The sequence below is a fragment of the Cyanistes caeruleus genome, chromosome 9 (genome assembly GCF_971803275.1).
Source record: "Cyanistes caeruleus chromosome 9, bCyaCae1.hap1.1, whole genome shotgun sequence".
Lineage (NCBI taxonomy): Eukaryota > Metazoa > Chordata > Aves > Passeriformes > Paridae > Cyanistes > Cyanistes caeruleus.
The window spans coordinates 32,416,933-32,439,805 of record NC_141709.1 but is presented as its reverse complement, the minus strand read 5'-3'; the positions used below and the strand labels follow the sequence as shown (position 1 = coordinate 32,439,805).

Sequence of the window (22,873 nt, the reverse complement as noted above, 5' to 3'; positions counted from 1 at the left end):
GCTGGGCCAGGCGCGGGCGGAAATTCCTCCTGCTGGGCCCACAGGGCTGCGTTTGGAATTATGGAACTATTTTCCAATTAAACTATAATTTTATCTGAGACATGCAGGAGGGCACGGGGGCCGGGCAGAGGCACAGCTGGGCTGTGTTTGGTGTGGTTGAGGCCCAAGGGGAGGTTTGGGATGGTGACTCACTGTAAAGCAGGGAGGAACGGAGGGAGGGAAGATTTGGGATGGAGCAGGGATTCACTGGGGTGGTGATGTCTCACCTCCTGTGTCCTGCAGGGTGGGAACTCGGCGCTGTCACTGGCCCACGGGGACATCGCCGCGCTCCTGCGAGCCCACATGGAGCTCAGCCCGTCCCTGTCCGTGTGAACAGCGGGCAGGAGAAGCCAGGATGGAGCTGGGAGTGAACAGCTCCTGCCTGAACAGCCCTGCTGAGACAGCACCAGCACAGTGGGGTCACAGGGGAGCAACCTCCCTGTACTATCTGAATAATGTTCTGTGCCTCATTCTCCTCATTCATCCCACTCACACCCCGGATCTGCAGCCAGGGCAGACTCCAGGCTCTCCTGGCCGCTCCTCCCGGGGCAGATTTGGCAGGTGAGCAACCAAAACGAATGAGAAAAGCACATTACAATGGCAATACTTAGTCTTTTGTAACCTGAGGTTATGGGTGTCCTTTTAATCGACTACTTAACTGTATCTCATTTAACTTGTAAGTTTGTGTCCTAATATTTATTATCAGCTCTTCTGTAAGTAGTGGCAGGCAGCGATTACTCAGTGTATGTAACAACAAACACAAGCTGGATGGATTGTGGAAAGCATAAAATCCTATTTATGTTTGCTTATGCGGGTCTGATGTAAGAATTAAAAATTAATGCTCTAGGAAAATATTTGAGTATGCCAGACCCAAACACACAGACATTGTTTTGCCTGGGTTTGGAATTACCATATGGCTGTTATTTTTCCCTAATTAAGTTTGAGCTAACGGGGAAGCGCAGCCCATTGACAGGCTCTGCTTCACGGCAGGGCGGAGCAGGGCATTCCAAGCACGGGAAGATCCCAGCAGATTCCCATCACAGGCTGGGGGAATGTTGTCCAAGAGCTCCCTGGAGTGGCTTTGCTGGCAGATGCCTTTTGGACCAGCGTTTGCTCGTTGCTTTGCCTCTGCTCAGTGTTAATATTCCCAAACTCCTCCTGTAAAGCCAAGCCGTGATTTGGCTGCTGGAATCGGGTCTGCCCCACCATGGAGCACCCACAGGGTCCAGCATCACCTCAAATCAGGGTTTTTCTTAAATCCCTCTGCTTCTGACAGAGAGGGAGGCCAGGCTCAGGCCCCACTTTTCCAAGCATCCTTGTTTTGCTGGATCAGGACCCACTGGGTGCTCTCCCTTGGCTTTGCTGGAGCAAACCCAGATCTCTCTGATTAGCTAATTACTCCTTTTTTTGTAAGCAGAAGTAAATCCCAGACCACTCTGGTTGTTGTTAAGTCAGTTCACATCCTGACAAAATGTCTCTTGAGCTGCCTTGAGCCCCCATCTTTGCAGGGAGGGGAGAACAGCCCTGACCTCTGTTTTCCATGGAAATCTGCCATCTGCTCAATTTTCTTTCCTTTCTCCATGTTTTCAGTCCAGAGCATTCACTATCTCAGACTTCTGCCTTTTTTTTTTTTTTAATCTATATCCCAAAATGCCTCCTTTATCTATAAATAAAATGAATTAAATCTTTCCCTGTGTGTGTTCCTGTCCCCATGGCTGTGGCTTTTCTGGGGTGACTTCCCACACCTGCACTCCAAAACCAGTCATTTTGGAGGTTTTTCTTCAGGTCAGTGACCCACTCCCATCCCCAGGGGGTCCCTGCACAGATATGGCAAGGTGGGATATTTTTTTTTAGGAATTCCCCCAATTTGTGTACAAAAGCCAGCAGGACCATCTCTGCCAGGCCCAGCTGCAAACAAAAAGAGCCATAACACTATTTTTGGACAGTCTTCACTGAGTTTTTTTCTCTGACAGCTCCTGATCCAAACTTGCAGAGAAGAATTTTCAAGCTGCTTCCTTGAGGAAGGTGGAAGTTCTGGCTTCAGCAGAATAAATGTGGGAGATTTTCTGCTAAGCATCAGGGTGGCTTTGGGAAGTGCCTCCATCTGGGGACAGGGATTTTTGGGGTGTGCTGCAGCTCTGCAGGGAGGCACCACGGAGTTTGCTGCCTTCCCCTGCCCCCTCCAGTCCCCCTTTCCCTCCTGTTCCCATCCCTGCAGCCCAGGCTGGTTAACTGCATCCCCAGGAGGTTTTTTTTCAGTCCTGTGCCTCTTCTTTCCTCTTTTGCCCATAAACCATCTCCCCAGGGAGGAGCAGCTCCCACAGGACGATCCCCTGCAGCAGCTCCTCTGCTCATGTGGACCCTGAGGGATCATGGATGGGTTGATGCTGCCCCTGGCATCTCCCAGTGCCCAAAATTCCCACTGTCAAAGTACCAGATTGCACAAAAAAATCATCTGTGAGATCTCAGTGTCACAAAGAGCCAGAGCCAGCCTTAATTTATATATTCCAATATCACTGTAGAGATCAAACTAAATATAGGCAAGGAGAAACACACCCCCAGTGCGAGCACTGCGCAGGACAAATGGAGACAATTAAGTCACTGCAAGGAAAGGAATTAATCTAATGATCTTTACAGGCTCAGCATCCAGCAGCCCATCAGCTACAAAGGGAAAGAATGATGAGGAGCTTGGCTGAACATGATTTTTCCACTCTTCTTATGGGAATTTCCAGTGTGTCCCTTTCTTTTGCTGCAAGGGGAGGAGAGGAGACTCTGAGGGTCTCATGTGAAGCCCCTCAGTGGTCAGACAAAACCACTTTGCTCAGTTTGGACAGGATGAGAGCTGGAGATGGAGAACAGAAGGCTTCAGGGAGACCTCAGAGCCTAAAGGGGCTCCAGGAAAGCTGGAGAGGGACTTTGGGAGAAGGGATGGAGGGACAGGACACAGGGAATGGCTCCCAGTGCCAGAGGGCAGAGTTAGATTAGAGATGAGAGATAAATTCTCTGTGAGGGTGTGAGGCCCTGGCACAGGATGCCCAGAGGAGCTGTGGCTGCCCCTGGATCCCTGGAAGTGTCAAAGGTCAGGCTGGAACAACCTGGGATAGTGGAAGGTGTCCCTGCCATGGCAGGGGTGGGACTGGATGATCTTTTAAGTTCTTTTTCAGCCCAAACCATTTCAGGATCCATCCAAAGAAAATCATCTCCTTTGGAGATGATTATCAGCTAGAACCTGCCCCATCAGCAGCTTGGACAGTGTCACTGCAGCAACTCTCACCAGAATTTAACATTCTTAGAAGAAACCAAAGTCTCAGCAGCAAAGGCAGATTTATTTGCTGCAGGGGCAGCGTGTTGGGCAGCGTGTTGGGCACAGTGACTGCTCCTCTGCTTTGGGGTCTGTGGGGCCAAGATGGCCCCTGTTCTGTCCCCACAGCTCAGTGTGGCAGGGCCAATTTGCCCTGTTTTTGCCAGGATGGAAGGCAGTTATCAGCAGGAGTGAGATGGGCCATGATTTCCTTCCCTAGAAACCTCCTTTCACCATACCCAGGTGTGTCCTTTTTTCAGCACTCCCCTGTTCACAGAGAAAGAGCCAGCTCACAGTTTGAGAGTTTGTCTTTCCTGGGCTGGGTTGAGAAGTTGGAGCATCCTCAGAGCCTCCCTGGGGGCAGCTCCTCTTCCTGGGCCTCCAGCCCTGGGCTCAAGGCTGCAGAAATGCAATATTTTGTCAACTGCTCCATCTAGTGCCATTTCAGCAGAAAAAGCATCAGAGCCGTGCTGGGGCCTGGGCAGCTTTCCCTGCCTGGAATCTGGAGTGGGTCCATGAGGATGTGCCAGGACCCAGCCCTGGCCCAGCTCTTACCTTGCAGATCCAGAACCAGGAATCTTTACCCTGTTTTCCTCATCCTTCTCAAAGTGGGACTACAAACCCTTACATGGAAACATCTGCCCTGGAAAATAAAACATTCCTTCTGAGCTCTTCAACTGTGTAGGAATCCCTGAGGTTGGATCAGGCTACCTGGGGTAGTGGAAGGTGTCCCTGTCTGTGGCAGGGGGTGGGATGGGATGAGCTTTAAGGTCTGTCCCAACCCAAACCATCCTGGGATTTTGTGATCCTAAATAAAGAGGGAATAAAGAGTTTATGCTACCACTGCAGATTTCCCCTTTTTGTGCAGGAACTGGGAGCAAGCTCTGCTTCACCCCCACCAGACTTGGGAAGGCAGCAGAGCCCTCAGAGCCCACCTGGAAAAGGTTAAAAGCAAAGTCAGGGTGACCCTTCTTCCTTTTCCACTTGGGATGCTGTAGAACACGGATCTCTCTGATTTGCTGCTGTCCTAGCAGGTGCAGCTATCACAGGAACTCACATTCTGGGGAACAAACCCTCCTAGGAGGGGTAACAATGACCATGGCAGTGTTTAACCAGGACATCAATCCACCCAAATTCCGGACACAGACGTGTGAACCTGTGGAGAAAGATGATAATGGAATTATGCATCAGTGCTCAGCACAACTGTAAAAACTGATGTTTTATACATGTGTGACATGACATTAATTCACTCCAGTGCTTTCAGGCAGAGGGACATGAACTGCTCCATCCTGGCATGTTACCTCCACAGGCTCTGTGGATGTCACACTTCCAGGGTGGTAACTGCCTTGGGATTAATTACAGGGGATTTAGGGGCATGATTACAATGATTCCTCATCAGCAGGATAATGAGGTGGAGTCCCTCATCCCTCCAGGCTGACCTGCTGGCCCCACCAGCCCACCCAACAGCACATCATAACCTGGTTATCAGTTGGCCAAGAAATGCCAACAGCCCTGAGATGACTCCTGGTGCTGCCAAAAACGTCCTCGATGCTGTCACTGCCAACAGCAGGTTATTCCACGTCTCTCCAGGTGAGGAAGCTGATGGAGGGACTGTGAACAACACATGGCCCTTCTAAAGTAAAGGCTCTGAGCCTGAGTCCTCAAAGGCAGGAGAACCCTTAGGACAAGAGGAAACAGAGGAAAAGTTTTGCCAGAGGAGGTTTAAACTGGATATCAGATGAGACGTTATCTCATGCAATAGCTTTTAACACTGACTTAAATTAAAATACAGAATGAAACAAATGCACAACTGCTTATGCAACCGAGCTTTATTTAGAACCTTTGAAGTCATAAAACGTCTCATTTTACTGATCTACGTAAACATACAATCAGGAGGTTTAATTGCTTTTTCCCTTGCGCAGAAATAAAGTTTTAAACAAACCAGAACACCTCCACCCAGACAAGTGTGATGCAAATTGAATTCTCTGCCTTGGTCCTGCACGTGGAGCATGGTCACTGGTTTATCAATTAGTTGCAATATAAGTTTTTTGGCAGTAATATATTTGAACTCACAAAGTGCAAATTACAAGAAGCAGAAAATGTTCTCTCTCCTTCTGAGCAACGAGAAGTGCAAAATGTGTCAGCCCATAAATTCTATTATTTATGTCTATGAACTGCATGTGCATCACAGGCTAATAAATAGCCCTGAACAACTTCATTGATTAAATGTGGCAACGTCTCAGGGTCGGAATGCAATGGCTATAAAAACACAGGACAGAGGAATCATTCCCTTTGGTTGATAAATTCCACACACTGCTGCTGAGGGTAGCTCCTCACACCTCACCTTGAACTCCTGCATGCCTCAGATACTTGTGCAACCAAAGCAGTTTGGTAAGAATTCTCCAGTTTTCTGCATCTGGAGATATTCCTGTGCGTCTGCAACCAAGATTCCACTCACACCTCACCTGGCAAATCAAACAGGACACTGGGAATCCACTGAAAACATGAAGTCTCTTCCAGGCACTGTTAAGGGAATACCCACCAATGGTTCCAGCAGGCTAAATGCACTTTGTGATTACTTAAAGTTATGGAAAACTTTCCAAGGAAATAAGGAAAACTCTTTTCTATGAGAACTTATCACAGCATTCCTGTCTCTGTTCACCTCGCTTCAAGACTGGTTCCTGTATGCAAAATGGGGAAAATTCCACTAAATTCCACAGAACAGCTGTACCTTTAACACCCCCCTGCACTGCTCAGTTATTATACTGCAGATTTTCAACCTTCTTTCCATTTAATTCCTGGCATTTTTCACACAAAATGAGCAGCCAATTCTGACCCCACCCCACTTTTCATTTCTCCCAGCTACATCACCATTATAAATTATGCCAAATAGTCCAAATCAGACTGGGCTGCTTCATCCAAGCACCTCCTGCTCCTCTGGATAGGAAGATTAACCCACAATGCCTTGCACTGCCAGGAATCTGCCTGCCAAATTCATCTGCTAAATCACCAAGGCCACACTCATAACCACTGCTCGATGGCTGGGACATGGAATGAAGTTGGGAACTTTTGGCTGAACATTCCTGCACCCCACCTCCACAGTGGGACTGGCCCAGAGTGGGACCAGCCTTGGGAAGGCTCCAGGTGGGCTTCAGACTCTAAAAAATTGGCTGGGGGATTCAACTGAGCTGGAAGGGGTTGAGGAACCTCATCCCAAACCGCTGCACCTGCCTGTGGGAGATCATCATCACTGCCTGGCAGCACCCAGTGTTACCCAAAATTGGCTCTGGCAGCCCCAAGAGAGGAGCATCCTCCACCATCCATGAAAGCCTCTTCCTGCACTACCTGATCCTGGGGAGACTCTTGGGAATGCACGTCAGTCTGCAGGTGAGGACGAACTCCACCGAGCCCGAGGGACTGCTCACCGTCATCCCTGGAATTACAGGATCACATTCCCAAAGCAAACTTTTTGTCTTCATTAAAGTTTCAGGATGAACAATTATGCTGCAGCTTGGCACGACAACAACTGCCTTTGTATGCGACATGCCTAGCATATATCAGCACATTTCTTCTTAAAAAATATAATTAGACTAGAATGAGCTATGCTGTTGTTGTTCATGCTGCCTAAATATCTGAAAAGGCTCAAACATTTTAAAAGCCTAAAAAAATAAACTTCCCTCTCCCCTCGTTTATTTTTCATGCTAAAGGCTGCAAATTGACACATCACAGTAATTACCTCTGACTAACTTCCACGGACCTACCCAAAGAGATAAACATGAGAAGTTCACATTTGACTATCAGACTTACTGTGCCGAGCACAAATAATTTCCCAGAGGAGAATTTGATATTTCATCATTTGGAACAGTGGTAATTTAATTACATTGCTAATGTTTTCTGGCATACTTGAAAGAACAATTAGCATAAGTAAATCATGAGTGAGATGACAAGTCGCTCGGCATTTATTTCTGCTCCTCAGATGAGATCAGTTGATGATTTGAATTCTTTTTTGTGTGAGAATTGATTCCAGGTTCAGCAGTCGGAACCGGGGTTCAGGCCAGCGGGGACAAACAGAGGTGTTAAATAAAGCAGAACGAGTCTTGTCCTTTAAAGTTCCTTAATTAAACTTGTCCAGAGAAACCTCCAAAGCCACCAGAAGTCGTGGAGGGCGGGAAGAAAGGCCGAAAAAACGTGGGGTGCTGAACGAAGCTGGAGATGCTCACTGGCATCTGTGGGAATGCTGATCCGTGTTTGCCAGGCTCTGAGGGGGCTGGGCAGTGTCTGACAGCTCTACAGATGGCCTAAAAGAACTCAGTTTGCCTCAGGACAGCACTGTCAGGGTCACCGTCCCCCTCTGGCGCTTCAGGATGGTCACGGCCTGCTCGTGGGTGACGCCTTCCAGGGCCTCCCCGTTGACCGCCACGATCTGGTCCCCGCGCTTCAGCCGTCCGTCGTCGGCCGCCGCGCCCTGCAACGGCAAACCAGGGCTCAGTGTGGCTCCCCCAGGCTCCTGGAGCCCGGAGAGCTGCCTGGAACGAGCTGCTGGAGCACTGGGAATCCCTCACGGCCCAGAGAAATGGCAGCGCTGAGCTTCCCCCCACCAGCGCCTGGACCGTCATGGCCCACCCTGCCAGGGTACAGGCCCAGGAAGACAGAGTTGGCTCTTCCCTGAAAAAAGGCTTGGGCAGAGGCTGGTTCTGGATTTTATGATTGTGGAGAGGCTTGTTAAAGCAGCATTTAAATGAACTCTGTGCCTCACAGCTGAGAAACAGCTAAAAAAGTGGGGAGGGAGAGGGAATCCCAGACAGAGATGAAGAAATGGCCTCGAGTTGTTTGGATTGAACATCAGGATAATTTTGCTCACCAAAAGGTGCCAAGCATTGGAGCAGACTGCCCAGTGGACTCCCCATGCTAGGAGGGATTTAAAAGCCATGTGCATGTGGGGACACTGGTTGGCAGTGCTGGGGGAATGGCTGGACTCGGTGATCTCAGAGGGTTTTTCCAACCTACAAAGTTCTGTGGCAGTCCTGAAAGCTTCCAGAGAGCTTTACGAATGGCTCCTCTCCTCCAGATGTCTCAGTGAAGTTCTTTTACCCAAATCCCAAGCCCTGCCTGCCCAAAGGTTGCCTCACAGTGTCTCTTTCTGTCCCACCAGTGACTGCAGGAACCTCAGGTTCCATTTAGGATTTCTCAGTCATGCTCAAATCTGGAAACTTGTAACCCTAAGCACCAGTTAAAAGGCACAATATTTTAGCTAACTTAAAATTGTAAAAATATCAGATATTTTTGGTTTGAGCTCCAGAATTGCAGGAGCAGGATATATGGCTCCTACTTTACCTTCAGATAAAGTTTTCTCAACTCCATCATCTACCCTGCCACAAGTGCTGACACAGGGCAAGCAGCATGTGACAGACATCACAATGATTTTATGGAAAGTATCCCTAATTCCCACTGTTTATCTTCCCTGCCCTTTTCCACACCTCCCCTCATGTGGCTGTGCCTGACAAGTCTTGCTGGCTCATTTTCAGCAGGGGATGGGTGGGCAAAGGGGTGTATTTCCCTCCTACAATATGCTATATTATGATTCTTCCCCAACCTCAGAGGCTGGAGCTCTCTGTACCTGCCAGGGACCCCCCTGTCCCCCCAGACACTCAGGGCTGGGATCAGAGATAGGCTAATTCCTGTTTTTTTCATCAGGATACAGAACCTCTGCCATTTCCTCACTCCTGCACAGTGAGAAAAAAAAGATGCCTTCAATACCACCTGGAAATCTCTTGGAGATTTACAGATAGAAAACTGCTTTATAAATATTTTAATTTACAAACCCAAATTTCCCAAGTACACACAGCAATTTTGCTGAGACAAAGAGTCTTGTTTCAGCCATCAGTAATATGAAATATAAACTGAGAAGCCAGCTATGAGTTCTGGGTCCACTAACTCACAACAATGTACTCAGACAGTACATTTTGTTTTCTGCTACATAATAAATTATCCGAGCCCAATCTTAGGTTTATTTTTAAAGATAATATAGAAAAAAAAGGGGAGAAAACAAAAAATAGAAGATACCTTGGCAAATATAGTCTTGACATAAATGGGCAGGTCTCCATGGGGACTTCCATACCCCCCTACAATACTAAATCCCAGTCCATCAGAGCCTTTCTCCAAAGTAATAATCTTAGGTTGAGGTGCTCTGAAAACACAATAAACATCACTTAGATAAGCAATGTCTGTCTCTGGGGACTTTATGCAGAAGGAACACTTACAGAGACATTTATCTATCATGAGTTTTTTCACACAGTCACAAACCATGACCCTTGCACTGGAACATTCCTGCAAAGCCCAGAGTTCAAAGGCTGCTCCGTGTGCTCCAGCTCCTCACTTGGAAAACATTATTTTTAATTATTATATTATACCCACATCCCTGTGCTCATAACTCCAGAGCTCATCAGTTGGAGCCTGAACTCTTCAGGGGTTTTCTCTGCCTACACTGAGCAAAGGAAGATTTTTTTTTTTTGGTGGAATTTAGACCACTCATGAATTTATCCATCTCAGATTTGAAATCAGTAATTTCTACGTATGTAGAAAGAACTGCTGTGGACAGAAGGTGTTCAGGCACTGGCACAGCTGCCCAGGGCAGTGCTGGAGTCCCCATCCCTGTGTGGATGTGGCACTTGGGGACATGGGTCAGTGGACATGACAGCTGGACTCGATGATCTGAGAGGGCTTTTCCAACCTAAACCATTCCATGATTCTGTGAAAGCCATTTGGCACCTTCCACCTATCTAAAGGTGCAGCCCAAGCTGAGCAATATCTCTGCATTTTTTAGGACACACCTAATTCTGCTTTGTATTTTCACCTCCAAATTTCCTGCTGCTTTGATATGAAAAAAGAATACAAATCTTTTTCTAAAGCAAGCAGTTCTCCTTGGAGAGCAGCAATAAAAGCAGTGTCTCATATTTTAAGACCACAGAATGCAGCACAAATAGCTCAATTTTTACACTCAATTCTCCTGAGGTAGGACAGCAACTTCTTAAAATAAATAGAATGAACCACAGAATGAAAATGAAGAACATAATGAAAATGATGAGCTGAAATGGAGAATAAATCAATTTCAAAATGGTAACTGTGTGAAAAGCACACGATGGTCCAGCACAGCAGGGCTGGACCTCCAACTTCCATCACCACACACAAGTGCTGCAAGCAGGAATTATTTTAATTGGATTTTTTTGTCTCATAAAGCTATAAAGATTGAAAAGACAAAGTCCTGGGACATATTTTGTAAGGTGTTTTTAACACCTCTGGCATCAATCTGCCAATACCAAATTATTTCAAATTGCTGTGATCAGAACTCCTTCCAGACTAAGAGCCAATGGACAAGGGCAGAAATACCATGTCAGCACAACATTAAGGAAGAAAAGAGATACTTTTTCTTGAAAAACACCCAGAAATAATGCTTGGAAACACATTTTGTGTTTATTTACTCAAGCAATTTCTGTCAGCAGTCGAAGACAGACACGAGCCCATCATCACCTTGGGGAAGGTCACCAAGCTTTCATTTTATAGGTGACAGAAAATTAGAGAGAGAAGCAAAGGGAGAGACCTCCTTGCACCCTCTCCCTCACCCAGAAATCCACCCCAGCTCTGCAGGAGAGCAGGAACTCACTCGGGATCCTCGGTGGGATGCTCGGAGGGCGGGTTCAGGCTGCAGCCCGTGGACATGCTCTCCAGCTGGCTGGCAATGGCACTGATGTTGGTGTCAGCCACCACCTGGGCCACAGGGATGCAAGGAAACACAGTTTGGAAAAATCAGCTGTTGAATTTTTTTTCCCCAAGCAAGCTTTAAAACCAAATTCTACTCTCAAATCTCCACTAATTCCACACTTTCAGGTAAGAGCTGGCATCTTTCTCAATGCAAATTTTGCTCTGAAGCTTTCTCTTGCCTTCACAAAACCATCACCCAGGCTCTGAGCAAAGGGGAAGGATCTTTCTAGGTAATCCAGGGAAAAATGTTGGTTTTCCAAGGAGAGTCAAAGGGTCCAGGATTGCTCTTGACAGAAACCACCACAACCTTTAAGAGAACACCAAGATCCAAGGGACTGTTGGGCAAAGACCCTGAAATGCCTCAGACTGGTTTGTTTGATGAGTAGGGAAACAAAACCTTGGTTTTGAGTTTTCTGAATTTTTAGCATGAAAACAAACTGGATTGTTGAACTTCTCAGTTCTGGATCCTCTATTATTCTGAAAACATCCTGGATGATGCTCTGAGGGTTGGAGCCCCCCTGGAGCCAGGCTGGGAGAGCTGGGGGTGCTCACCTGGAGAGGAGAAGCTCCAGGGAGAGCTCAGAGCCCCTTGCAGGGCCTGAAGGGGCTCCAGGAGAGCTGGAGAGGGACTGGGGACAAGGCCTGCAGGGACAGGACACAGGGAATGGCTCCCAGTGCCAGAGGGCAGGGCTGGATGGGATACTGGGAAGGAATTCCTGGCTGTGAGAGTAGTGAGGGCCCTGGCATTAACTTTATTTTTTCTTCATTGATGCTGATTTTTTATTTGCTTTTTTTTCTTTTTTTTTCTGGAAAATTTTCAAAGAAACCAGCACAAAGTGGTTTGGATTTGAAGTATTTACAGTTGAAAGGACATCAATTTCCCAACAAGTACACGTTGTGGTTATCCCCTCACTCCATCTCCCTCTGAGGAGATATCTTCTCTGCCTGACATTTACTGCAGCATGGGAGTTCAGCTCAGACACAGTGAAAAACAGCCAGGAGGCACAATTCCAATATTTCCTCTAGCTATGGCCTTATTTTATCCAAGTGAGCAGGTATTTCTTCCACTCGTTGCTGTGAACTTGGCTTTAAGGAAAACTTCCCTTTTCAAAGTAAGAAATTTGTTCTATCAGTCTGTTTAAAATGAGTGCTCACAGTTCTTCCATAGCAATATTTCCCTCTTCCCAATCATCTGGAGCCAAGAGGGTGACAGAGCCAGGAGGTTTCCATGCAAATTCTGCATCCCAGGACTCTGGTTCCAGGATGCCCCAAAGGAAGGGGGTCCAGCAGATGAGAACAGCACCTGGCTCAGCCAGCAAAGACCCCACCAAGGTTCCCTTCCTGGGGCATCAGCACAAGGAATTCCAGCCAGAATTTGTCTTTTTTTTTTTTTTTTTCTTGTTGTTCAATAAAATGAGGGTAAAAACAAATCTATATTCAAAAATCTTCAGCTGGCAGCAAGAACATATCAGAGTTCAACAACCTTGTAAAAAAGCTCCCCCTTATCTCATTACTACACCTGCAGAAAAGAAATTAAATTAAACCAAGGCATCAAAACAGCTGAGAGGGATGATTGTTCCCCTGAGACCTTAATCTCCCATTTGCAAACAGCATTTGCAAATTCCTTCCCAGGACATTCCCATAATAAGCCTTTCCACCCCACTGAGCACAATTATCTGACCCTTCAGAGCAGTTTGCCATGAAGTGGTCTACCCTGATAATAAACAGAATTATTTAATGGCACATCAGTCATGATGATCACAGAGATAGGATTGTTCCATTTGGATTGTTTTGATAAAAAAAAAAAGAGGAGTTTGGTGGTGGAGAGGTAGCTGTGGTTGGTGGGGAAGGGAACAATCACCACGCTTTGACACTGCTCCAGGTGTTCAAATACAACATCCCACCTTCCTAGAGCAGATTTTTAATAGAGAACAGACTCTATTCTATCCCAATAAACCTCTATCATCTGTAAACAGCATCAAGCTCATCTGAATGAGACAGAATGCTCAGAGAGCAAAAATGTGGGAGAAAAGCAGCCAACTGACAAATCCAAAGACAATTCCAGAAGAAGCTCTTTAACCCAGTGGCTTTTCTAGAAGAAACTCTTTGTTTGTCTGAGTGACCCAGTGACAGAGTGCTCCATCAGGAATATTTTTAAATCCATCATGAGGTGCAATATTGAGCTGTATTACAGCTTTCAAGATGAGCAATTTTGGGTTCTGCAGCAAGCTTTCATTTTCTATTCAGGGAACACTGTTGACATGAAAAGTGAAATTACTCAACGTTAGTAACAATATGATAACTATAATTTAACAGAGAATCCTCAGCTGGTGTAAATCTGTGTGTTTCCTCTGACTTCAATGGAACTACACAAAACACCATCTGCTCTGGAACTGGCTCATCACTTACCAGGTCAGCAGTTCATGGACAGACAAAACAAAGAATAAGCAAGTCTCCAACTAAGTTTATTGTAATTTCATTTTCTCTTTTTTCTTCCCCCCCCCTCTTCACCCCCCTATTTTTTATAGTCACATTTGTGTCATAATACAAGCAAGAAGCTTGCAAAAATCCCTCAGGATGTGTTCCAATCCAAAATGCTGTGATGATAAAGAGAGTGAAGAATAGATTTTAGTGGTGCCTTCAGCTTGTTTTCCAGTTGTTGCAATAATTCTGCAAACGAGTAGAATTTTGAATACTAACTGGCAAGTATTTTCCCCATTTCTTTGTGTAAACATAAAAATAAACCATGGATCAACACAGTGGCAGGCAGCAATTAGAAGCAATGTGGCAGAAGATGTCCCTTTTAGCTACCAGAGAAGCACAGCAGTGACAGCACTGTTTTCTCTCTTGAGTGTTTTTATCCTTTACCTGATGAATAATCAGTTCCAGGCAGCACTGTCTTAGTGATGATGCCATCATTTTTCCTAAATTCTGCTAGAATTCCTTTCAAGGACAAGGAAACCACCCTGTGGGTCTCTGTCTCATTACATCACAAACACACACACACACACATTTTCTTGTTCCTAGTTAACTTCCAATTAAAAAAAAACAACAAACCCACAACTTGGAAGCTTGTTGATTTATCACATGTAGCAACAAGTTATTTTGTTCCCTTTGTTATGCTTTTACAGAACCATGCTCACAGCCTGTATGAATGGCAATAAAGAATTTTTGAATGGAAATGATTTCTTGCTCTCCTTCTGTGTAATTCCCACCAGCAAAGCACCCTGCAATTCTGCAATGCCTCGTGCCAGGGATGCTCAGGGGTTTTTTTTTTCCCTCTTCCTGAATGCCATTTATCTACCCTGCTGCAGCTGCATGTTCAATTTATCACCATACCTGCAGGATAATGCTCCCATAAGCATTCTTTAGTAGATTAACTGCATCTGCATGAGACAGCCCATCCAAAGGTTGCCCATTAATGCTGACAATCCGATCTCCAACCTGAAAGTACAACAGTAATGGAAAATTATCAGCATTAGGGAAAATTAAAATTAAGAATGCTTAAAATTCCTCGTGAACTTGGCACTGCACAGTCTTGCTTCTCTTTTGCAGGATCCCTTTTGTGAGGATTCTGCACTGCCAGTGATCATTTCCCATTCTTTTTTTAACACTGACAATATGATCAGAGAAACAAAGATGGGGTTGTATTTTACTCTTTCTATTTGCAAGCAGAGAGAGAGAGGGAGATTTTCACTGCTGTCCTCCCATCCAGAAAGGATTCATTTGTGTCTGAATATGCAGACAAGTTCATATTCTTCCAGACTGTGTAAGCAGGAGCTGAATGTTGTACAGGAGAGTAGGAAACTCAGATATTAATCCAATTAACCTGGATGATTTCTTCTTCCTACACACAAAAATGATCTCAACCCTGCCATTGTTTAATTCCATTAGAAACAAGGCATGAGTGTAGCAGCATGTCCTAATGAATCTCATGGGCCAAAGCATGTGGATCTGCATAATAAATTCTTTTCAATCCTCATGATTCCTTGAAACTCTCTCCAAAACTAGAAGTGTTCACCATGGCCATGCCTGGAAACCCACACGAGCTGTGGGTCTGATACAAGTGCCTTATTTTGCTCTTTATTTATGGGGGCCTTAAGACCAAACAACTCATTTCTGATCTGATTTCTACCTTATTTGAGCTCTAAATGATGCCCAGTCCAGAGTTCCCAAAGTACCTGTGGCTTCCAGAGAGCCTCTTGCTGCCCTGCCTGGGTCTGGATGAACACAGACATTCCAAGACCATTGCAAATGCATTTAAGTTCTTTCTCTTAATATCACTTTTCCAGTATGGGCAGCAATTGCCATTATTCCCAAGATGGGAAGAGAAGGGCAGATTTGTGTTTTGGGGTGGGTTTTTTTTGTTTGTTTTGCTTTTATATAAGAAGAGGCAGAGCAGTCTGTGAGAGATTATCAGTGGCAGCAGATACAGAAGTGCTTGAGGCTTCAAGGGACACGAGGGAGGTGAAATGGGAAATATTGAGGGCCCCTGTACTCACTCTGAGCCTTTGTGTCCGAGCAGCCACTCCACTGGCCTGGATCATAGCGATGAAGATGGGAATGTCTCCCAAGGGACTGCCCTTCCCTCCTGCTATGCTGACACCCAGTGCATCATTTGGGCCCTGGAACAAAGCAAAACCAAACATCTGCAGCACGGGGAACTCACAGAGGGCCGTGTTCAGGGTATGGCAATAACTGACTGCTTGGATTGGTGGAACAGGGAGAAAATGGGTTTGACACACACATTTCCTCACCCAAAGCACAGGCACACATCCAACACCCCACTGCAAACACAAATAATGCAGTTTGACTGGTGAGAGATGCTGCAAAAATGAACAACTCCAGTGAAAGGAGTCAGCTTTATGAAGGGATAGAAAACAACTCACTGACCCTCGTTATCTCCACAGTCCTTGGGCCCATATCGGCTCCTACTAATAAAGAAACAAACAATTAGCTTCTGTAATTAAGAGATAATATAATTAAGAGATAACACTGTCAGGTGACAGCAGTCCCTTGCTGCCTAGGCAGAGTTATCACCAAGCAGGAGTGGAGCCTTCCTGTGCCAAGGCAGGCAGTGCTGCTCACGTGAGGAGGAGGAGGAGGAAGGATGAATACGGTGTAATCCCTCCGGCTCTCCATGTCACCGTGACTCCCACTGTAGCCCAGCCACAATCTGTGGAACAGCAGCACTCTGCCAGCCTGGAGAACAGCCCTATTGTGCCTTCACTCCATTAAAGATTGGCTCATTATCCCTAAAATCACAGTGTTCTTGCACAAAGGGCTCTGGGAGTGGTGGGGTTCCAGGGATCTCCTCTTCCTCTTTGTGCTGTGTTGGTAAATAATGGACAGGCAGGAGCACAGGCTGGTGTGTACCCAGTCACAGAGTGTGGAAAAGTACATGGAAAAATACTGGAAAAAGGGAGGAAAAAGGGAAAGAAAAGGGCAAGGAAAAGGTGAAAGGGGAAGGGAGTAAGGATGAGAGAAGAAGGAAATAAAGGTGAGAGGGAAAGGAAAGGGGGAAGAGGAAAGGAAGAAGGGAAGAGGAAAAGAGGAACATGGAAAAGAGAAGGGCTAAAGTGGGAAAGGGAAGAGAGGAGAATGGAGGAAAAGAAGGAGAAGGAAAAAAGGCAAAAGGCAAAAAGAAGCTTCAGAGACATTGCTCAAACTGCAACCTTTTCAGGCCAACAAGCTGATGTTGTAGTCAGGTCCTGAGCTCTGCTACACCCACCACTAATTGTATCAGCTTTAATGAAACTATTTTAAGAGCCCTGCAGAAGGCTGGCAGAGTAAATCTCTTCCAAAATTCCACAATTCTTACCCCCCCAAACCAGCACTCCCCACATCCATGCAGGACAGCTGAGGTCTGTGGCACAGGGAAGCCCAACCCTGGGGACCCCAGATAAGGGTCAGGAAATGCTGCAGGGCCTGTCCAGACAGCACAAGGAAGGATGCCCAAAAAGCCACCAGGCTCCTGCAAACTAGCAGAAGAAATGTCTTCAGCTCCTGCTCATGGTCAGATGTGAGCAAAGGTTCCTAATTCCTGGAGCAACTCTCCCCAGGCTGCTGCAGGCCGTGGATTTAACGCTCCCTAAACCTGCAAATTGCAAACTGGGCATTGTGACTTTCTCATTACAAAACACCCCTTTATGCACTCAAGAGCAACAAAGATATAAATGAAGTGGTGGCAGCTTTATTCCCTGAGAAAACTGTTCCTAATGTGAGAACCATGTCTGTGCTAAGCCTCTGACAAGGGTGTTGGGGAATAGCAGGGCACAGGAATTCTGCACTTAAAATAGAGGGGCCATTACTCCTCCAGCAGACATAAAAATAATGTCATCTTCTGGGAAGTGTTTGGGTCTTAAAAACATCCGTGGGGCGTCTTCGGGGAGGCTGGGCAGGAAAGCCAGATTCAGGTCTTCAGTTTGGCTTTTAAGGCAGCCTGAATATAAAGCAAATCACACTCAGCTCTTCTGGCAGTTTGTACCTGAGTTTCTCTGGGATGTGTCTGCTGAGGATCTTTTTGTGCTGACAAAGTTCTGCAAGGTGGAGAGGACGGGAGCAAGCGCGGGGTGGAAGTGGCTGTGGGCGCTCTGTTGGCTCGCCTGAGGGTAAAAATAAATAAAAAACCCGTGAGTCAAACCCAAAAGTGAACTTTAAACCAGACCTTGTGACAGATGGGTGCAGCTGTGCCAGCCACACTGGAAATGCCACATTGGCCACGCAAGTGCAAACCCCTCTGGGAGGGGAAACAGACCAAAACCTCCCCGAGGAGGTGAAGTCACCATCCCTGGGGGGGTTTAACAGCTGTGTGGATGTGGCACTCGGGACAGGGGTTAGTGGTGGGCTTGGCAGGGCTGGGGAATGGTTGGATTTGATGGTCTCAAAGGGATTTTCCAGCCTCAGTGATTCTGTGGTGCTGCTCACAGTACTGCAGACCCTTATTCCACAATTATGTGCTGCTCAGGTCGGCTTTAGACAGTGCTCCCCCCTCTCAGTGGCTCCCAGGGTGTCTCCACACCTCAGGAGAAGGGGAAATGATGGGCACCTTCCCTGTGGTGCCCCTGGCATGCACGAGCACCCAGGAGGACAAACAGCTGCTCTCTCACATGAGGGGGGACAGCAGGAACATCCATCCTGTCCCCTGGCAGGAATCTTTGCTGTTCCAGCTGAATACACTGTAATGGCTCCTGCTCCTTCTATTTGCCCAAGAACCTCCTCTCATTTCCAGGAGAAGACAGGAGCTGACACAGGGAGAGCCTCCACAGGGAGAGGCTGGCTCCTGCTGCCCTTTCCATTTCCCTCCTTTTCCCTCTCTCCTTATCTGGCTTTTATCTTCAGACTCTGCCCCTCGAGGAAACCAAATTACCAGTTTAAGAACTGCATCTGAACAGGTTCCACTGAGGACCAAACCTTTCCAACTGGGCTGCCTTGTCCAAAACAAAGATCTGGTCCATCCCTGTCCATGCACAGCAGGGATTTCTCCCCCCAGCCACATCAGCTGGTGACTCAAAAGCCCTGACACATTTATCCCACTGGCCAGTGTGCAGCTGTCAGTGACAAACACCAGGCACAGAACAGTTTCCACCCCTGGGTGCCAATTCATGGCCCAGTTAACAACATTTGCAATGCATCTGAAAGAAACCCCTGTCCTGCACCACAAGGCTTCGATTTCCACTGCTCAAGGGATGCAGTGGACCCAGAAAAAAGCCAAGTGAGGACAAAAGGTCTGGATGCTCTTGGCCAGCACCTTCAAAAGCAGCGCTTGCAGTTGTGCAAATCATTCAAGCTGATTTGCTGCATCATCTGCCAAGATTTTTATAACTCTTGGAAGGGTTTTGGTGAGAAACATTTATTCACTTTTCAAAATCACCAAGTCACTTTGGAGCAGGAAGAGGAAGGCTCTCAAACTGCATCAAGGAGATCAGGATTTCTTGTATTAAAAAAAAGGCAGGAATTACCAGGCTCCTGCAAAAGCCTCTTAAGCTACAAAAAAGGGGGATGATGCCATTTGATCTGAATTTTTACCTAGACCCACGTCAGACATGATGGCATTTTGCTTCCCTTTCAGCTTGAGCTTTCCATGGTAAAACCAGGTGGGTAAATTTTAGCTGTCACTTGTTGGTTACCTTGCTCTTGCTTAGGCTTCACGTTGATACAATGGCCAAAACAAAATGTAATACCTGCCTGCTGACTCCAGTGCAAGTCCCCTCTGTTCACCTCTCCTTGCCTGCTGCATGCACTGCAGATGTTTCTCCAAAGCCATTATTTTTAAAGCTGGGCTTAGCCCAGCTGTTCCCACATGGCTTTAGCCCCTCCTGGTACCTCACCACCTCCAGCCAGCCAGCACCACTGCTGGCCTTTAGGAAGTGAGGAAATCACAACATGCTGTGCTAATTTTGGCACCTTTTTGGGGTTGTTCATGGACAGGCCTCTTAGAGACCTCCTTAAAAACATTCCTGCTTTAACTGACATCTCCCCATAGCCTCCTATGGCTCCCCCTTTCTGTTTCCAGAACACAAATCCTTCTTTCAGCACTGCTGGATCCCCTCAGTGCAGCTTCCCCATGGCAGAAAGGGGCCAAAGCCCCCCACAGCCTCACCCTGCTGTGATCCACTCTTTCACAGACATTGGCACCTTCAATATAATGGCAAAGCAGTCGATTTTCAGCAGGAAAACCCACTAAGAAGAAGTTTTCTAAGTCACTGTGCCTTGTTTCTGTCCCCTGCAACCCTCCAGGTTTAACACCAAATTGGTGTCTGAGCAGATTGGGGGGCACAGGGAGAGGGGAAGAGCCCTGCTCTGATTGGAAAATGAATTGTTGTCCTCGCTTCAGGTAAAAAGCAAGTGGAGCAGGAAATTGCTCTGTGTTTTCTTGGAGAGGAAAGCAGCTCTCCTGTGGTTCTGCTGGAAGATAGGCAGAGATACATTTTGGTTTCATGAGCTTGTTTGGATAGACAAAACAGCTGCAGAAAATACATTCGAGCAGTTTTTGCAGGTCTTCAAACCAAAAATTTCTGGGCATCATCATCTGAGAAAGATATTAGAGATTGTTGGTGTGTCTTGGGAAGACACTCCTTCAACATAATTAACCAGCTCTTCTGCTCAATCAGCATTTCAGCACAGAGAATTATGGGGATAAAGTATTTTGTTCCCCACCCTCAGCAGAGTTTGTGGAAGGATGAGCTTGATGTGCACATCTGTGCACCATCCCCGTGCTCTGCCCTTCACAGCTCCAGTTTAAACAGAGGAATTTGTCACTAACCTGACTGTTTTGGGATGTTTTCCGTGATGACAGCCATGACCCAGCTCGCAATCTCCCAAGCTCAAGATGCACCAGGCCTTGAGCACACTTGGAAAAAAAAAAACAAACAACCCACAATGTATAATTTAAGTAGACATATAATATTTCATGCTCTCCTGGAGAGAATTATGTTTATATTCAGCACCAAAAGCCCGTGAAGAAAGCCACAAGGAATGCTCAAAACATGAACACTTGTATTTAGACAATACAAAAAGTGGATTTAGGCTCGTCCTGAAGGTTTCTCCTGGTTGCTGAATTTAGTATGAATCTCACCCTTGCAAACTGATGGCCAATTTACTCAGGAAAAATAAACAAAAATCCCCAAACTATTTAGCAGACATTTGAAAAACCCTTTAGAGGGAAAATGCTGCAAAAAAGGGTGATTTTAACCCATATGGATCCAACTTAACAAAATACCCTCGTACCACCAGTTCCCAATTCTTAAATAGGTGAACTTTTGGCAAGGTACCAACCCTGAATGGAAAAAGCAAGGAAATAATTAGCCTTTCCCCTGAAGAATGGAAGAAATCATGTGCAGAAACACTAGAGGGGATGGCAGAGGGAAATCCCTGGAAGCAGATGCAGTTTGGAATAGAAATGGATCTTCTGCATCCACTGATGGCACTCGTGGCCATCCCATCCCCGCCCTCTCCTCCAGCCCAACCAGCCATGGAAAAAGGCAACTTCTCCCACAGTTTCAGAGTAAAATCACTCCTGGTAGGTGGAAAGCTGTGCAGGAACAGATTTAAGCTGTCATTTTATCCCTGCAGGTCAGTACAGCAAAGCCAAGGATTTATTTCAGTTCTGGTTTGTGCTGCCTCTCCCGTTTCCAAGTGTTTTTCCAACACATGAGATACACAGTTGCATTTTCAAATAAATGCCTAAATACTAAATGTGCCTTTGTGTTCCTTCTTCATATCATCCAATTCCTAGAAATACACAGAGAAGTGACTTTAAATGAACCTCCCAGTTATTTCAAATGAAATTCTTGTCTCGGTAATCAGCTGGAGCTGTCCTGTGTATGGTAAATTGCACTTCAGGATAATTACCTTGCACAGTGTCAGTAACAGCAATTCAATATCTCAAAATGTATTCTGTACTCACCTTAAGTATAGTGGCAACAGTCTCTTGTGAGGCATTTCTCATATCCTCCCCATTTACAGACAAAATCTGATCTCCTTGAATTAATCTTCCATCTAGGTCTGCAGCTCCTCCTTTAACAATGTCAGAGATAAACACTCCACTTCCATTTCTAACAATGCAAGAAGCATATGGCTAATTACACAATCCAATATTCTTTGGGAGACCAATTTAGATTACTTGCATTTAAGAGACATTAAAAGAAACCTGTGAGCAGAGCAAGAGCCAGTTTTACACCCCACTCAGCTGTGTAAAAAATCGATGAGTTTTAAAACCACAGCATGTTTTGCTAATATTTAATGTTGTCTTTCCCCTTAAGCTGCTGGTTCTGACTGTAGGATACATAAAGATTTATGGAAAACACCATTTATATGAACAGAAGTCTGAGGTTTGGTCTATGATGGAGTTAAACTATCTCCTGATGGACATGGGTTAGTGGTGGACCTGGCAGCATTAGGTTAAAGGTTGGACTCAGTGATCTCGGTGGGCTTTTTCAACCTAAATGATTCTGTGCTGTGAGCTGGTGCCAGCTGCAGTGCCAAGATCTGGCATTTTTTATCCTTCACCTGAAGGACACAACACTTCCCACCCTGAATTATACCTGGGTATCATTTAACAGACTTCAGCAACTGGGCTCCTCCTAAGGAGGGGATCCCCACTCTGAAGGATTCAGGAGTAGCACAGGAAGTTCAGCACAGAAGCAAAGGGTGGAGGGCTGGAGACTGCAATTACCATCTGCAGGGTAATTTACATAATCTAAATTAATTACCCACCCCACAATCTGCTCACAACACCTGGGTTAAACATTGCCACCCAAAAACTGCCACAGAAACTCTACTGACCATAGGCAGGATAATGACACGGTGCTTTGTAATTGCAAAAGTAAATTATTTTTGGCAATACAGGAGGGTAACTCCAACACTGAACAAGTGTCATGCCATAAATCTCTTCTAGCAAAAGGAGATTAAAATTATCAGTGCTCTGGTTTGAGTGATCTAATATCAGTGGTTTAGAGATGTATCAGGAAAAAGTCACATTTTATTAGGCTGCTGCTACCTCCCACCCTATTGCTCTCTACAACTCCCTGACACGAGGGTGCAGCCAGGGCAGGACAAGAGGAAATGGCCTCAAGTTGTGCCAGGGGAGGTTTGGGTTGGATGTCAGGAAAAATATCTTCATTCAAAGGGTGGTCAGACATTGGCAGGGGCTGCCCAGGGAGGTTTGGAGTCCCCATCCCTGCAGGTGCCCAAGGAAGGACTGAGGTGGAACTCAGAGCTCTGGGCTGGGTGCCATCGGTCAAAGGTTGGACTTGGTGACCCTGGAGGGCCTTT

At 46.2% G+C, this 22,873-nt stretch overlaps 2 protein-coding genes across 43 annotated transcripts in view; one reads left to right on the top strand and one right to left on the bottom strand.

The window, feature by feature from the left end:
* KANK4 (KN motif and ankyrin repeat domains 4) overlaps nucleotides 1-1,727 on the top strand; it is a 32,071-nt gene extending 30,344 nt beyond the window's left edge. For all 17 annotated transcript variants that reach the window (XM_086901824.1, XM_086901818.1, XM_086901821.1 and 14 more), the window contains one exon: nucleotides 283-1,727. In XM_086901824.1, coding sequence (XP_086757950.1) covers nucleotides 283-372 — 90 coding nt within the window. In that variant the 3' untranslated portion in view covers nucleotides 373-1,727. The remainder of the gene's footprint in view (nucleotides 1-282) is intronic.
* A 3,424-nt stretch (nucleotides 1,728-5,151) lies between these two features.
* Nucleotides 5,152-22,873, bottom strand: part of PATJ (PATJ crumbs cell polarity complex component) — a 141,018-nt gene continuing 123,296 nt past the window's right edge. For 9 of the 26 annotated variants that reach the window (XM_086901795.1, XM_086901796.1, XM_086901786.1 and 6 more), the window contains 9 exons: nucleotides 21,507-21,654; nucleotides 20,364-20,450; nucleotides 17,586-17,703; nucleotides 15,992-16,032; nucleotides 15,601-15,723; nucleotides 14,438-14,542; nucleotides 11,001-11,104; nucleotides 9,404-9,527; nucleotides 5,152-7,805 (listed from right to left, as the gene is read on the bottom strand). In XM_086901795.1, the coding sequence (XP_086757921.1) occupies nucleotides 7,659-7,805; nucleotides 9,404-9,527; nucleotides 11,001-11,104; nucleotides 14,438-14,542; nucleotides 15,601-15,723; nucleotides 15,992-16,032; nucleotides 17,586-17,703; nucleotides 20,364-20,450; nucleotides 21,507-21,654 (997 nt within the window). In that variant the 3' untranslated portion in view covers nucleotides 5,152-7,658. The remainder of the gene's footprint in view (nucleotides 7,806-9,403; nucleotides 9,528-11,000; nucleotides 11,105-14,437; nucleotides 14,543-15,600; nucleotides 15,724-15,991; nucleotides 16,033-17,585; nucleotides 17,704-20,363; nucleotides 20,451-21,506; nucleotides 21,655-22,873) is intronic. The other 17 variants (XM_086901791.1, XM_086901801.1, XM_086901798.1 and 14 more) reach the window with 3 other exon arrangements.